The following is a 16913-nucleotide window of genomic DNA, read 5'->3' on the forward strand; positions in this document are numbered from 1 at the left end:
TGATAGGGCTATAGTGTCTGGGACCCAGAGTAGACTGTGATACTAGTATAACAATTGGATTCACATTGGAGGAAGGAACAGATAGAGACAGAGATATGGGAATAATCTCAGGAAGGCTGAATTTCCATCTTTGTTATAAGTAGGACAGGAATAGCTGGGCAAGTATCCCCTGCTTCTTCTATTTTGCATAGGGGTTTGGGATTTATATCTTTCTTTTACACATCTGATATTTGAAGTCTAAGGGTACTGATTTGGGGGGGGGGGTAATGGAGAGAATTCTGATTGGATGAAATAACTTTCCTTAGCTAACTCTAAGAAGGGAGAAGCTTTGCCTTACTTAAGAAGTTATTCCATCTTATCAGCTTAATCTTGGTTGGTTTAGCTTCCTCTCCCCAGCATTATTACCCTTCCCTCCAAAAAAAAGATAATCATGGACACTAAGCTAATATATTTATCAAAGTAAGCTAGTAAGACAATAACCAGGGAAGCCATGTGGATTTGTTTAGTTGATAGAATAGAATACTCAAAAGAGTTGTGGAGTTCTATGATGTGTAGTGAGATAATTTTTCAACTCAATTAGGGAGAAAAACGATTTCACTTAATGAGTCTTCTCTACTTTGGGGGGTTATAAGTGTTGAGAATCAGAACACATGGGAAGGTACTGGCTTTTCCACCAACTTTAAAAGTTCTCAAATTTTCCTTTCAATGTCTGATCTTGCTTTCTCATATTTTCCTTCTCTCTGTCTCTCTTCATCTAGTCTTCCTGTTTCTGTCTCTCTTTCTCATTTCTAAGCCAATAAAGGGTCTTGCCTACCCTTGTACTTAGGATCACAGGGGTGTTTTTCAGAGGACAATCAAATACATCGAGGAGCATGATTATGCTAGTATGTTAATAATTTATTGTTTTATGATTTTTGACAAATTCAAAATCATTGTTTCTGCAGGAATAATTCTTATAAGTCAGAATATGTGAAAGAGAAGTATAGTTCAGTTGTCCTTTTCCATTCAGACTGGAAGGAATCCTCTGGCTTAAGTTTTTGGCACAGGCAGTAGTAAAATTCAGTATAGATGTTTTCAAATATCAGTATTCATCATGAAAAGGATATTCAGGATGGTCACTCCACCTGTCAAAAAAAAAAAAAAAAATCCTCCCCATAGAAGAATTTTTCACAATGAAAATTGTATTAATATAGCTTCCCAGGATAACTATTAACAACCACTTTTTTTTTTCCCTACACATACAATCCTCTTTTTTCTCCTACTGACTGGCTCTCCTCCTGAGTTATTCATTCACTTACTTCCTTGTGGCCATCCACCAGTTCATGTACCCTTTTAGCCTTGAATTCCACCTACAGATTCTTGATCAGCAGCTTAAAATGGAGGTATCAACATATAATAGTAATAGTTCTTTTTGGCAGCTAGGTGGCACAGTGGATAAAGTTACTGACCTTGGAGTCAGTGTTGTGCTTCAGTTTCCCTAATTGTCCTGACTCAGTTTCCTTAAATTGTCCTGCCTCAGTTTCCCTGAATTGTTCCGCTCAATCCTGCAACAAACCATCCCTCCCTCCTAATCATGATGCTCCAGATTAGGAGAAAACCCTATCTTAGACATCATCAGAATGTTTGGTGCCTCTCTTCACCCTGTCAGGACTGGATTGATAGTCTGTTCCCACTCTCAATGCTCTGACTGTGCCCTTGCTTTGGTCTACCCCTGTAGCTGAGCCCCGTGTGTGTATATATACTTCAAGAGAAGCACACATTAGTGGCTGGATGCTTTGGACATCAGCCCTGGGGGCAAAATGCCCCCAGCACAATTTCTCCTTTTCAAATAAAATATTAAAAACTCTCTAATCTCTATCTTGCCTCAGTTTCTCTGGCATTACATCAGGAGGACCTGAATTCAAATTTGGCCTCAGACATTTACTAGTTGTGTGATTCTGGACAAATCACTTAACTCCAACTGCCTCCAAAAAAACACTACAACTAATACAAAAAAACAAGAACAAAAACCAAAAATCAAAAACACATCAACAACCCCAAAACAAACAAACCAAAAAAAATACAAGTGTTAGTAGGTAGTAGACATTTAAATGTGTCTCTTTCTGACTATTTCCTTTTTTCCCAAATACTCTAAGGTTTTCAAGTCCTAAGTTGTTACCAGGCCAGTGTTTAATTTCCTGCCCAGCCCAGTATGCCAGTAACAGTTCTAATGAAAAAAAAAAAAAATTGGACCTGAAAAGGAACATTGAAATGCAAATATGAAAGTAAAGAGAAAATGTAAAAGGTAGAAGGGACTTTAGGAGGATAAACTGTTTATGTTCTAAGAGAGAAGGGGAATGATAAGAGTCCTTTTCAGAAATATAATATCATAAAAGGTCATACAGATAGTAAAAACAAAAAAACAAAAAATGACAACAACAACAAAAAAACCTTCAAAAGGATTTAAGTTTTTATGATGCCAAAAAAAAGAAAAAAGAAAAGGAAGGGGAAAGTATACTTTGGGGGGAAATTGGAGGAAGGAGGGGGAACACTTCACATAATTGGGGGTGCAAAAAGGATATACAAACATGGATGTTATGGAGGGGATAGAATCACTTAAACTTCATTTTCAACTAAGCTGGCCAAAAGAGGGCAAAACATATACATTTACATATACACAGATACAAAGAATTTAGTGTTGATTAATAAATGGTCAAAGGCTATGAACAGACAATTTTCAAATGAAGAAATTAAAGCCATGTGTAGTCATTTGAAAAAAATGCTCTAAATCAGTAGAAAAATGAAAATTAAAGACAACTCTGATGTACCACCACACACCTCTCAGATTGGCTAAAATGACTGGAAAAGATAATGAAGAATATTGGAGGGGATGTGGGACACTAATATATTATTGGTGGAGTTGTGAACTGATTCAACCAATCTGTAGAGCAATTTGAAACTATGCCCAAGGGCTATCAAACTATGCATACTCTTTGATCCAGCAGTATTTCTACTAGGTCTGTATCCCAAAGAGATCATAAAAAAGAGGAAAAGATCCACATGTGCAAAAATGTTTGTAGCAGCTCTCTTTGTAGTGGCAAGGAACTGGAAACTGAGTATGCCCATCATTTGGGAAATAGTTGAATATAATAGAATATTATTGTACTATAAGAAATGCTGAGCAGGCTGATTTCAGAAAAGCCTGGAGAGACTTTTATGATTTGGTACTGAGTGAAGTGAGCAAAACCAAGAGAACATTGCATATAGTAACAAGATTATGTGATGATCAACTTTGATGGATTTGGCTTTTTATCAACAATGAGATAATTTAAGGCAATTCCAATAGATTGGGAATGGGAAATGCCATCTGCATTCAAAGAGAGAATTATGAAGACTGAATGTGGATCAAAGTATATTATTTTAACCTTTGTTTGTTTCTCATGTTGTTTTTTTTTTCTTTTTTAACCTGATTTTTCTTTTACAAGATGACAAAAATGAAAATAGGTTTAAAAGAATTGCATATATTTAACCTATATCAAATTGCTTGTTGTGTTGGAGAGAGGATAGAGAAGGGAGAGATAAAAATTTGGAACACTGTATTACAAAAATGAATGTTGAAAACAATCTTTGTATGTATTGGAAAAATACTATTGAAAAAAAAAATTTTTAAGTGGTGTTGAGATATTCAACTCAACAGGCACAGAAAAAGGAAGAGGAAGAGGGAAAAAGAGAATATACCAGGGAAAGTAGATCGATGGAGGTATTAGTCACCAATCTTTCAAGAAGAGAATTAAAAGGGAGTTTAAAAAAAAAAAGAAAGAAAAGATAGAATCTATATTTAATAAGGGCAGGGATAAAGAAAAGGAAAAAGTATAAGGGAAAAAAATGGTGATAAGCAAGCAATTAACTATCTTAACTATAAATGTGAATGGGATGCACTCAATAACAAAATAGACTATAGAAAGGATTAGAAAGCAAAACCCAGTAATATATTCTTTACAAATAATCCATTTAAGGCACAAAGTTGAACTATAGAATTGAAGTAAAATCTATTATGCTTCAGTGTACTACAAAAAAAGCAGAGAAATCAATTATGGTTCAGATAAGGCAATAGGAAAATAGACAATTAAAAGAACCAGGGAAACAATATCTTGCTGAAAAATACCACATATAGGGAATCATTTTCAATACACAATTAGCATATTATCTAAATGCTTAAAGAAAAGTTTAAGTGAATTATAAGGAAAAATAGATGGGGGAGAAAGGAAATCTTCATGTATCTTTTTTAGGCTGAAAAAATTAACCAAAAAATATACAAGACATTAAGAACCTGCATAGAATTTAAAAAAAAATTAGATATGATAGACTTCTAATGATGAAAAAGGATTATATATATTTCTCAGCTGTGCATAGTGGTTATAAAAATTGACAAAATATTTAGGCATAAGACCCACAGAAACAAATGTTGAATAGTAGAAATATTAAATACATTTTAAAAATTAAAATACAACAAAATTATATTAAGTAAAAGGTCATTAAAATTATTAAAACCACCTTGAATAAATGTTAATATTAAAGAATTGGTGGGTAAGAACAAATCACAGAAAGAGGTCTTTTAAAGATTATGATGGAAATGAGACAATATGCCAACATTTTTGGTTTGTAACAAAGCAAAGGATAAAATTTTTAACTCAAAATAAGTTAGTTAACAAAAACAGAAAGAATGGATTAAAAATTTTAAATATAATTAAAACCAACACAGAAGAAAACAAATAAAAAAACTAAACTGCAAAATAAAAAATCATGAAAATTAAGGTAAAGATTAATGAAATTGAAAGGAAAAATCTTCCTGAATTAATAAATAAAACTAGGACTTTTTTTGGGCAGGGCAATAAAATAGGAAAACAATAAATCAATTTGATTTTATAAAAGAAAGAAAATAACTGAATTACCAGTGTTAAAAAATTTAAGAAAAATAATTAGCAATAGTCACATGAGAAAAGATATTATTAAAAAACCAGTTAGCCCAACTATATGCCAGTAAAATTCAAATCCTAAATGAAATAAGTTAACATTTATAAAATTATAAAATATCAAGATTAACAAAGCAAGAAATAAAAAATATAAATAATTCCATCTCAAAGGAAAAAATTGAACTATTTATAAATAAACCCTCGAAGGGAAGGAAAACCCAGGACCAGTTAGATTCAATTGAATTCTATCAAACATTCAAAGAAAGATTATCAAAGCTATTTGAAGATTTGCAAAAGAAAAGTTCCTACCAAATATCTTCTATGAAACAAATATCATGTTAATATGTACAAGAGGGATAGTAAAAGAGAAACAGAAAAAAATTGACAAATATTCTTAATAAACACTGACATAAAAATTTATATAAAATCATAGTAAAAGGGTAAATCAACATATCCCAAAGATTAGAGAATATGGCCAGCTAGGTTGTTTTAATATTAGCCAAATCATAATCTTAATTAGCCATGTCATTATAAAAAAATAAAAATTACATGATTATTATATATAGAATTTGAAATTTTTTGATATATCACACCTATTTCCATTAAAAATACCAGAAAACAGAAATAAATGGACCTTTTTAAATGTGATAAATAATATAGATTTAAAGCAAAGAGTCAGCATTATATGTAATTGGGGTAAATTAAAATGTTTCTCAATGAAATTAGAGGTGAAACTGTTGTGCCACAGTTCTCTTTTATTGTCCTGACTCAGTTTCCCTAAATTGGTTCTGCCTCAGTTTCCCTAATTGGTCCTGCCTTGGTTTCCTTAATTGTTCTGCCTTAATCTCCTTACTTGCAAACCCCACCCCCTCTAGTTCCTGAAGACTGATATAACTCAGGGCTATTTGCTCTGTTATAAATTGTCAAAGTGTAAACTCAGAAAGGGGGATTCTAGACTTTGTGTCTGTAGTCAGACACTATCTTGAACTCCCAGTTTGTTAGAATTTATGGTCTTACCCCCCACTTGTCAGAGCCAAATTGATGGTTCTGCCTGGAGATTCCTGATTACCAGAGTTTAGACTCCACCCCCTGCCTTTGTTTAACTACTATGTATAAATATGTCATTGAGAACTCACATTCTCTGCTGGATGCTGGATTCTTGGAGAAAATAGTCTTATTCAGCCCTGAGACCAAACCATGGATCCATTTGGTCCCAGTAATCTCTCTCTTTCAAATAAAATATTAAAAATTCTCTAATCTCTATCTTGCCTCAGTTTCTCTGGCATTACAAAACAAGAATATCAATTGTCAGCACCTCTCTTTGATATAGTCACTAGGTAAATTGGCTATAACAAATAGACAAAAAAAAAAACAAAAAAAAACAACAACCTCAAAAACCCCGATATTATTCTATTACATTTCAAAAACAAAGAAAAAAAATTATCACTTTTCCCAGATGATGTGTTGTAGTTAGAGAGTCTAGAGTCATATGAAAAATTTATTGAAATAGTAACTTAAGTAAAGTTTTAGGATATAAAATAAATTCTCACAAACCATCAGCATTTCTCTAAACTGCCAATAAAAGCCAGCAAGAACAGATAAAAAAAGAGAAATTTTACTTAAAATTATCACAGAATATATAAAGGAAGTCTACTTTCCAAAATACACACAAGAACTATATAAATTCAACTACAAACCACTGTTAACAAAAATAAAGCTAGACCTATATTTTGGAGAAATATCAATTGCTTATGGATAGAACAAGTCCATGTAAAAAAAAGTAATACCACCAAAGTTAACTAAGTGCCACAACCATCAGACTACCAAAGGATTACTTTATAGAGCAAGTACATTAATAAAGAAATTCCTAACAAGGCACAAAGAATCAAGAATCTCAAGGGGAATAATGAAACAAAGTGGAAATAGAAGGAGGTTAGCAGTATCACATCTAAATCTATATCACAAAGCAGCAATTTTCAAAATAAACTGATTAAAAAATAGAGGTTGATCACTGGATCAGATTATATATACAATTTACAGAAACAAACAAATTTAGGAGTTTACTATTTGATAAATACAAATGCCCAGTTACTGGGGAAAGGATTTATTTTTTGATAAAAAATTCTGGGAAAATTGGACAACAGTATGGGAGAAATCAAATTTAGGACAATGCCTCACACTGTGTACCATATAAAGTTCTGAATGGATATTTCATCTAGACATAAAAGGTAACAACAAAAACCAATTAAAAAGTAAAAGGAAAAATATTTATCAAATATGATTGAGGAAGAGTTTATGATTAAACAAGGTACAGAAGAGCACAAATGATAAAATGGAAAATTTAGTTTATAAAACTAAAAACTTTTGCACAAATAAATTGAATATGATTAAGGTTAGAATGGAATCAGTTAACTGGGGGGTGTGGATGGAAATTTTTGCAGCAAATTCTGATAAAGTTCTTATTTACAATATATACAAGAAACTGATTCAAATTCATGAGATTAAGGGCCTTTCCTCAATTGACAAATGGTCTAAGGATATCAGCAAGTAGTTTTCAAGGAAAGAAACTTAAGCTCTTTATAACCATATGAAAAAAAATGCTCCAAATCATTAGTAATCAGTAAAGGAACTCTGAAGTCTTATCTCATAATTATCAGATAGAGAAAGAAAACAAAAAACAAAGTTCATAAATTTTGAAGAGGTTTCAAGACAAAAGGCATATTTATGAATTGTTGCTGGAGTGAAGCTACAAATGGGAAACAAAACTGGAAAACAATTTGGAGTTATGCAAAAGAAGTTATTAAACAATGCATGCCCTTTGATCCAACTATACTATTGTTAAGTCTACACCTCCAAAGGAAAAAAAAAAGTTCTTATATGAATAAAATATAGACTTTTTTTTTGTGTGTGTGGTGACAAAGAACTAGAAACAAAATGGGTACCCATCAGCTGGGGAACAACTGAACAAATTTTAGTAGAAGTACTATTGGATTGGAAGAAATGAGAAAAAAAGATGATTTTTAAAAGAGATATAAAAAGACATGAATGAAATGATTCAGTGAAGTAAGTAGAACTAGAACAATTATCCAATAATATAAACATTATACAAATGAATAATTTTGAAAGACTAACAAATCTGATCAAATGATCAATTATGATTATAGAAAATTAATAAGGAATATTGTCCACTTTCTAACAAATTTAACAAATCAATATGAGAATGCTCTGCTTGACAATAAAAGAGGCATTTTCTCCCCTCCTATCCTTCTTTCCTAGTAAGAAGGAAAAAAAAAAAAAAAAAAGAATGCTAATGATTTAAAAACATTTTTTTAAAAATAGTATCTTTTGCAAAAAGTCTTTCCTGATCTCTCTCTTAAAGTACCTTTCTTCTATTGACTATATTTGAATTATCTTGTATTTATATTATTGTACAGAATTATTTGCATGTTGTCTCTCTCAGATTGTGAGCTGTTTGATATCGGGGATTTTTGGGTTTTTTGGCCTTGTTTTTGTTTGTTTTCTCTAACTCTTAGTACAGTACTTGGAACTTAGTAGATACCTCATAAGTGCTTGTTGACTTTACTTGTATTCCTGTTTATTGATATTTATTTGTATTAAAAATAAAAGTTATTTTAAAAAGAAATTAGAGAGATTCTGTATTTCATTTTATCAATGAGGAAACTGAAACCCAGAGAGTGTAGATGATTTTCCCAAGATTAAATAACTGATTTATGATAGAACCAAGAGTAGAACTGATGTGTTCTGAGTCCTAAATCAGTACTTTCTATTACATCACTGCTACCTGCCCTATTAATTTTCTCATGCAGGCAGTATCTGTGTAGTTTATGAAAGATGATTTTGTCTTGAGGGCTGAGTCTCCTAAATCAATGGCACCTGATACAGGAACCCCCAGAACTTACATGAGCAGTTGCACAAAGCGATTATTTTTATTCAAGGCTTCAACGTTCTTAATTTCTTCATCAGTAAGTGAGAAGTCAAAGATCTGATATAAGAGAAAAAGAAAAAAGTAAGATAATTCCAGGAGCATCACAATATACACTGAGACTTTTAAGTAGGATGATACTTGACAGTACAAAACAATGATTGGATAAACTCATAAATTCCTAAGTTTTGAGGCTCCGAAGGAAAATTTATGGAAATTCTAGTACATGATGATTTTCTTGCATTTTTTTTTTTCTGATTCTCTTCCACTCTTCTTTACTTTTTTTGGGGGAAAGCTAAGCAATATGGGAAAATGATACTTTTCTATGATGTTGGATTGCTGAATGCTTAACAATGAGCTCTCTCTATATCCCAATGACAAACTTTAAAATGTATTTGCTTTATTAAGCTTTTCCCCATTATTCTTTTAAATCTAGACAACTAATAAAAAAAGATAAATCCAGTCTGCTTTGTAGTATTTGCTTATTCCTCCCCTGAAAAGTCAACAACTTGCTCTTGAAATACAATATGAACTGGCTTTAGCACACCCCTGAAATCTACCTTCATTTCAATCAAATCCTTAATTAACTCAGTCTTCAAGACTTGTGAAAATACAGGATGAGCAACTTTTCATCAATATAGTTTGCATTTTGTAGCCTTAAAGGCAAAATGCTGCCTAATATTTACAAGAGGGATAAACAACAGGCTAAGTTATAGTTTATCCTCCTGACTTCCTTTCAGTTAAAAAAGATAATTGTTCTTTGGCTATGATGTTGTATTTGGATCATATGAATTGATGATGAAATTAAGTTAAACAAATAACATTTAAAATGCAAATACCCTCAGGTAACAACCTAAGAATGTTATGCCACAGTCTCCTTGAGCTGTTCTACTTCAGTTTCTCTGCACTAGTTTCCCTTATTGTCCTAAGTTTCCCTGAATTGTTCTATCTCAAGTTTCCTTAACTGTTCTGCCTCAGTCTCTTAAGTTGTAAACTCCCCCCCCCCCCCCCCCCCCCCCCCCCGATTCATTAAGACTGAGGACCATTTGCTCTAAGGTCATAAATTGTCAATGGGAAATGAGGAGCAGATCAGACTTTCTGGCTCCTAGCTTCTTCTGTCCTCAAGAATTTATGAAACTGCCCCTCTAAAATATTCCAAAATATAAGACTATCTCGGATACTTCACTGACATCTTTACTTCTGTTATTCAAACATTCTGACTCTGGCTTTTAGTAAGAATTTATAGCCTCCCCCTCATCCTGACAAAGCCAAACGGTTCTAACTTTTCCTGCTCTTCTTCTATTCTTTGTTTGAAAGCTATAAAAGGGTTTTTCATTCCCCCATTCGTCACTGGATACTTTGAGATGAGAGTCCTGTCCAGTCAATTAAACTTTCCAATTAATAAAATATTAAAAACTCTCTAATCTTGCCTCAGTTTCTCCAGCATTACAAGAATTTAACAGAATTATGAACTAAATGATTAATTATGAATTTAATTGATTTTTCATTTTGGTCATAGACATTACCTAGTATTAGATTTTTAGCTGAGCTATTAACATAACAAGGATGATTCAGTAACTCTTAGTTGATTCCTTCCTTCTCATTCTGAAGTCATAGTATAATCATTTAATCTGACTAATTCTTTCATTTTTGTTTTTACTGCACAAGAAGATGCTAGCATTATAGGGTTGGTTATCAGTTGCTAACGCTGAAGCAGACACAGGTAGTTGAAATTTGGATGATCCTCTGCCTTTACTAAACTTTTTTTTTTTTTTTTTTTAATACAGATATACTAACAATTAGAAATTTTGAATGGTAAAAGTTTCAAGTTTTTTTTTTTTTTTTTTTTAACCATTCTCATTTAACAAATGAGAATTTTTCACTTCTCACTTAACAAGCAATGGATGAGAGAAGACAGAAGAAGGCAGGAAAATAATAGAACTGGATAATTCACAAATTAGAAATTCCATCCCTGAATAATTGATCATTGGCTCTAATTCAGTCAGGTAAAATCTAGACACAAAAATGCCTGTTGGTAATGTGTAAAGAGCTGAAAGTCTTTGAGTCAATGCACTGGGGTCGGACAATCGAGCACTTGAGGCTAATTACTGATTGGACAATATGCTATAAGAATATGCTTGGAAAAAGGCTTTTCCCACTATCCTGTGCCGGCCCAATTGTTTGGTGTATACAGAGAATTGTGGGAGGGACTAGGAGGTGCAGGGAGACTAGCCAGGGTCACTTCTGCAAGAGAGACGAAGAGGTGAGGTCGCAGAGATACGAGTCCATTCCCCCTTAGCTTCTGCCACTAGAGACCAAAAATAAAGACTTTTGCTTATCCTGACTCTGGCTGATCCTGAGGTGACTAAGGTGCTAACATGGTTGCCACAGTAAAACGTCACTAAAAAAACAAATAATGTACTGCTTTTTGAATACTGGTGACTTACTTTTGCCATTCTTATTTTCAGTCTCTGTGTAAGAAGTAATGCCCATTAAATTAATACTTTTCACAAATTCTCTTACCTGGAAGTTTTCTTTTATCCTTTTAGGATTAAAACTTCTCGGAATGACAACCACCCCTCGTTGTATATTGAAACGTAGACAGATTTGTGCTGCTGTCTTATTGTATTTTTTACCCAAGGAGATTAGCAAAGGGTCTTCCAGCAAGGGGGGACATTTTGTGTTCACCCTTTAAACAAGAACAAAACATATATGAAATTTAGATCAAGCTAAAAATCAAATAGAATAACTTACCTACCATCTTATGCAATTTTTAATTATGTAATTATTATATACTATTTCCTTTACTATATAAGTATTGTTAAACAAAGTGGGATAGAGAAATTGAGAAAATTCTGAGAAATATGAGTTATATCATTTAAAATAAGCAGCATCTGTTTGTTAAAGAAAAATATCAACATCAACATTCCTGAAATAATTGTCAATATAAAAAAGCTTAAAAACTTGTTTAAAAAAAATCAAATTTCTTCTCCTCCTTATTGACCTTGGTATACAGTATCTTTCTGGAGGAATACATTATTTCTGAAACATAAAGTTTTTTTTTTTTTTTTAATTTGACCTATTTTAGTTCTTGACTGCATTTCCTTAAAGATCTGATCAATTCATAGATAAATTTCAAGAAATTGTCTTTGTTTCAAGCTCTGAATATATTGAAGAACACTGTAGGTTTTTAAAAGATATTTAAGAGAAGATTCCTTCTCTTTTAAAGATATTGATCTTTGGCATCAATTCAAACTGCTTTTTCTTATTTTTCATCCATTTAATTTGTGGAAGATATTCCTTATCAAAATAGTAATAGTGCCAACTTCATGTAGGGCATATAAAAATTAACTTTTTGAAGCTTCTTAAAATAATGGAGGACAATTTCTTTACCGCTCTGCAAAATTTTCTCAAAATGAAATTTTTGTTCCTCTAATTTTTCTTTCTTTCTTTTTTTTTTTTTGCTGAGACAATTGGGGTTAAGTGACTTGCCCAGAGTCACACAGCTAGGAAATGTTAAATGTCTGAGGTCAGATTTGAACTCAGGACCTCTTGACTTTAGGGCTGGTGCCACATAGCTGCCCTGTTCCTCTAATTTTTCAATAAACAAACATAATGTCAGGAAACTGGTTAAGAAGTTTTTTGAGGAATATATATATATTTTTCAGATTTTCATGTCATGTCACAGTTCTCTTTTATTGTCCTGACTCAGTTTCCCTAAGTGTTCTGCCTCATTTTATAGTTTTTCTGCTCAATCCTGCAAAAACACCCCTCCCTCATAAAATCAGAATATTTGATAAGGATAAAAGATCTTATATTTTAGAATATCAGAATGCCTCTCCCCATCCCAAGTTATCAGAATATCAGGTACTGTTTTATCAAGACGCCTCTCCCCATTTCCCGAGTGCCTCCCCCCATTAGGTCATCCCATTAGGTCATCCCATCTCTGGTGGCTCTCCCCACCCTGTAAGGGCCCTGTTCCTGCTCTCAGGACCCTGATTCCGCCCATACCTTGGTCTACCCCCTGTGTCTGAGCCACGTATATATAGATCATTGAGAACTCACATTGTTGGCTGGATTCTTGGAGACAATGGTCTCATTCAGCCCTGGGACCAAACCATGGATCCATTTGGTCCCAGTAAATCTCTTCCTTTTAAATAAATTATTTAATACTCTCTAATCTCTATCTTGCCTCAGTGCATTACATGCACTCTGAAGGAAATTTATGGGATGACCTTCATATATAGAAGGCAACAAACATAATCTAGTTTTGGTCTGATAGAAGGCATTTAATGACTCTAATGTCTTCAGTATAAATGACAATATCTGCATGATCTTCTTGCTGGTATGTTTCAATAATAGATCTCAGAGTAAAGTTTTCATACCAGGTAGGGAAATTACGACAGTGATTCTGTGATTAGGATTTTTATAAATTTCCATAATTAGCTTTCTAATTATCTGATAGACAATTTCTGCAAAATGTGTTGGATCGAATTAGTATTCAAGGATATTTAAGTATACTCTAACAAATGGAGTATGTTAATTCAACATCAAAGTTATATATTTATTTTAGAAAGATCACTTTGGCTAAGATCACTAAAAGGAAGATAGATTGCAGTGAGGAGAGACTTGAGGCACGGAAGACTAGTCAGCAGGCTACTGCAAGAGTGTATCTGTCGGGTTAGCTCTCAGCCATGGCTTGGCTCTCCCCTTTCCTAGTTCTCCATAAGAATACTGGCAGGTCTTGGACTACTCTAGCCCTAGCCTATGCCTTGTCCCTGTCTTGTAATCTTGTAATCTGCCATCTCTAGCCTGGAGTCAGAGTCAGGGTGCACCAGTTTCATAAGATTCTCTTCACTGGTGGACAGAATGATGTCTTAATGCTGATGTCTGTGTAAGAGGAAGAATTAACAAAGAATTTTTTGAAAAGGAGAGATTTTTATTCTTGCTTCAAGACATAGACAACATATAGTTCCAGAATCCCTTTGGGAAGAGACTCTGGAAGAGAGAGAACAGACTTTGGAAGGAAGATATGTACAGTAAAGTCAACTTCTCAACAGGTCCAAGTTACCTCCTTAGAAAAGGGGGAATTTCCCTTGGGTATGATCTGGGTCTCTTTTGCTTAAGTTGAGATATGTTACTTCTTGCTGGAAGAAATGAGGGTTCATTTACTCTATGTATTTTCTAGTGTACTATAATCTGTATTACTTCTGATTTCTGTTTTCCACATACTTGGATAAATAGATTTACTTACTACTCACTATTTGTGATGGTCTTTTGTGTAAGTATCACTGATGTATTTATTCATTCTCTTCTGTGAATTAAACCTATTAGCTGAAAGATCATGGACAAATCACATAATTACTGTTTGTATCATTTCCCTCATTTGTAAGATGAAGGATTTGGACTTTTTGGTGACTAAGATTTATGATCCTATGATATTTGCTGCTTTTTTAGCAAAACATATTTAAGAATTACTTCACTTCCTGACAGCCATGACCAAAAAAAGAGCCAGGATATCTTATTTCAAGAAATCACGAAAAAAAAAAATATTGGCCCAATAAACTAGAACAAGAATGTAAAGTAAAAAAATAGAAAAACAAAACAAAACAAAACAGTCATTTCCTGAAAGAAACCCCAAAATGAAAACTCCCAGGAACAGTATAGCCAGTAAAGAAAAAAAAGAAATCAACCAGAAATAAAGAATTCAAAAATAAAATCATACAAGATTTAACAATTACCAAAATAAAGGAGCAGAGAACATAACATGATATATTTCAAAAGACAGAACACTTATGCTTATAACCAGAAATAAATTATCCAAAAAATCCCCTGGGGGGAGGAAAGGGAGGGAGAAGAATGGGCCTTTAATGAAATATAAGACTTCCTGATAAAAAGGCTAGAGCTGAGTAGAGATTTAGAAATATAAACATAAAAGTGAAGAGCCCATAAGAAGGTAAATACAAGTGAGCATTTGAAAAGGATTTTACAAAAATGTTTTGTAAAGAGTTATGACATAAAGGCTCCTTTAAAAGCATAATGCCATTGAGGTAAACTGTGTCCCCCTGATCTTTGGGAGGGGCCCCAGCCCCCTCTTCCTAGGGGAAACTCCCATGGTAATCTCCACCTACAATTCAATTGGAGATCTAGGCCTGGGGCATAATCACCACTCTTTATTGAATTGAAAATTAGCCCTCAATTGTTCTCTAGCCCCAAACTATAGAAGGTTAATTAAAAAAAAAAAAACAACTCTATACCCCAAACCTTTGTTAATTTCCTATCAGTATTTGGTCCTCTGGAAAGTCATTTCTCTGTGTAAACCCATCTTCGCCAAAAACCTACCTTTGCTAATTCCATTCTGGAACTGGCCCTCTTGGAAGTTGTTTCCCAGTGTAATAAACCCATTTTTTTTTCCTTTGCTAAAAACCTTGCCTGCAGATTGGGACTGTGAAGTCTTTCCCAAAAACTTGTGACACCAGCTTGGGGATTTCATTGCTTTTAGGGTATCTCTCACCCCTCATTTTTCATCCCTCAACACCATCAATGCTCACAGAAAGCTTCAAATAAGATCAAAAGCCAAGGAGTGGTTTCACTATATTTTCATGATGTTGAAAGTAGCAGGGAAAGGAAAGGATAAAAGAATATACTAGGTGAGTGAAATGGGAAACTGAGGACTTCGCAGAATAACCTTAGATAATTCAAGACTCAGTACTAAGGGTCTGTTTAGTTAATTAAGGCTCTGGGAGAAGATCAAAGATTTACTCTTCCAGCAGGAAATACCTGAAGTAATCCCTTCTGACCCTTGTTCAAGCTTAAAGAAGAAAAACCTGACCAATTGTTTAATGGCCCTTCTCTGAGAAGTCTCCAAAATGGCTATCTCTATCTGTTAATTGATTAGTTACGTGAAGTAAAATAGACCAACCTCTGGCTTAATTGATTATTAACCTTTGAAGCAAAACAGACCCCTTTTCTTAACATTTATTGCTTATCCAAGACCCTGGTACCATAAAAAGCTCATCTGTATTCCAAAGACAAATAAGGAATAAAGGTTGAGTTTGCCAATGATTTTAAAAAGATTAAGAGGAGATGGGTAGGCGAATAATTTCTGTAAAACCTTGACTATATAACTATGTTCCTTACTACTTAATACTTTTCCTGCTCCAGACTTTCTGGTGAAATGACTGCCCTGCTTCTCACAAGAATCAAAATAAAGGTTAGGGTTAGGATCTTTACGTCCCACACATAGGGGGAAAAAAAACAGAAGAGAGAAGATGGGATAACTTATTTCACAGAATCAGACGGAATGAATAAAAGTCTATTCAAATATGAAAGAAGTGCATGTGTATTGGGGGGAGCAGCATCACTTGGATCTCATTTTCATTTGAATTGGTCAAATTTAGGTAGAACACATATACATACATAAAGAATTTGTAGTAGAAATACATTTAATTCTCCAAATAAATAGGAAGTAACAGGAAAGAGGACAATAAAAGGGAGGGTAGATTCAAGAAAGGATTGGCCAATTATAAAGAAGGATTTAAAATTAAAAGGAAGGGTAAGAATCTGTGATTAAAATGAAGACATAATTATAATTGTGAATGTTAATAAGATGTACTGATGAAGAAGATAGCAGAATGGACTAGAAAGCAGAATCTAGTAACATGTTATAAGAGTTAGAATAAGGAAATATAGCAAAACTGATTATGTCTTAGCTGAACACAAAAAAGCAGATGTAGCAATTATAATTCCAGTCAAGGTGACAAGAAAAATAAACTTAATTAAAGAAGATAAAAAGGGAAATCATTTTGCTAAAAAATATCATATATAGTGAATTAGATTCAATACTTAATATATATGTGCCAAATCCCATATCATCAAAATACTTAAAGAAAAAAATAAAAGCATAAAACACTGCAAATATACATACAGCCATACTATTAAATACATTCATTACCACAGTCCAACAAAAATTATTAGGGCCATTAAAGAGAAAACTAAAAATCAATGGGCAACTAAAT

At 33.2% G+C, this 16913-nt stretch overlaps 1 protein-coding gene across 1 annotated transcript in view; it reads right to left on the minus strand.

Annotated features, from left to right (window-relative positions):
* Positions 1 to 879: 879 nt before the first annotated feature.
* Positions 880 to 16913, minus strand: part of AKR1D1 (aldo-keto reductase family 1 member D1) — a 65112-nt gene continuing 49078 nt past the window's right edge. Inside the window, exons 7-9 of the mRNA XM_074267814.1 lie at positions 11419 to 11584; positions 8873 to 8955; positions 880 to 1124 (exon numbers count right to left, since the gene is read on the minus strand). Coding sequence (XP_074123915.1) covers positions 1082 to 1124; positions 8873 to 8955; positions 11419 to 11584 — 292 coding nt within the window. The 3' untranslated portion in view covers positions 880 to 1081. The remainder of the gene's footprint in view (positions 1125 to 8872; positions 8956 to 11418; positions 11585 to 16913) is intronic.

The sequence above is a fragment of the Sminthopsis crassicaudata genome, chromosome 5, assembly GCF_048593235.1.
Source record: "Sminthopsis crassicaudata isolate SCR6 chromosome 5, ASM4859323v1, whole genome shotgun sequence".
In the NCBI taxonomy this organism is placed as follows: domain Eukaryota; kingdom Metazoa; phylum Chordata; class Mammalia; order Dasyuromorphia; family Dasyuridae; genus Sminthopsis; species Sminthopsis crassicaudata.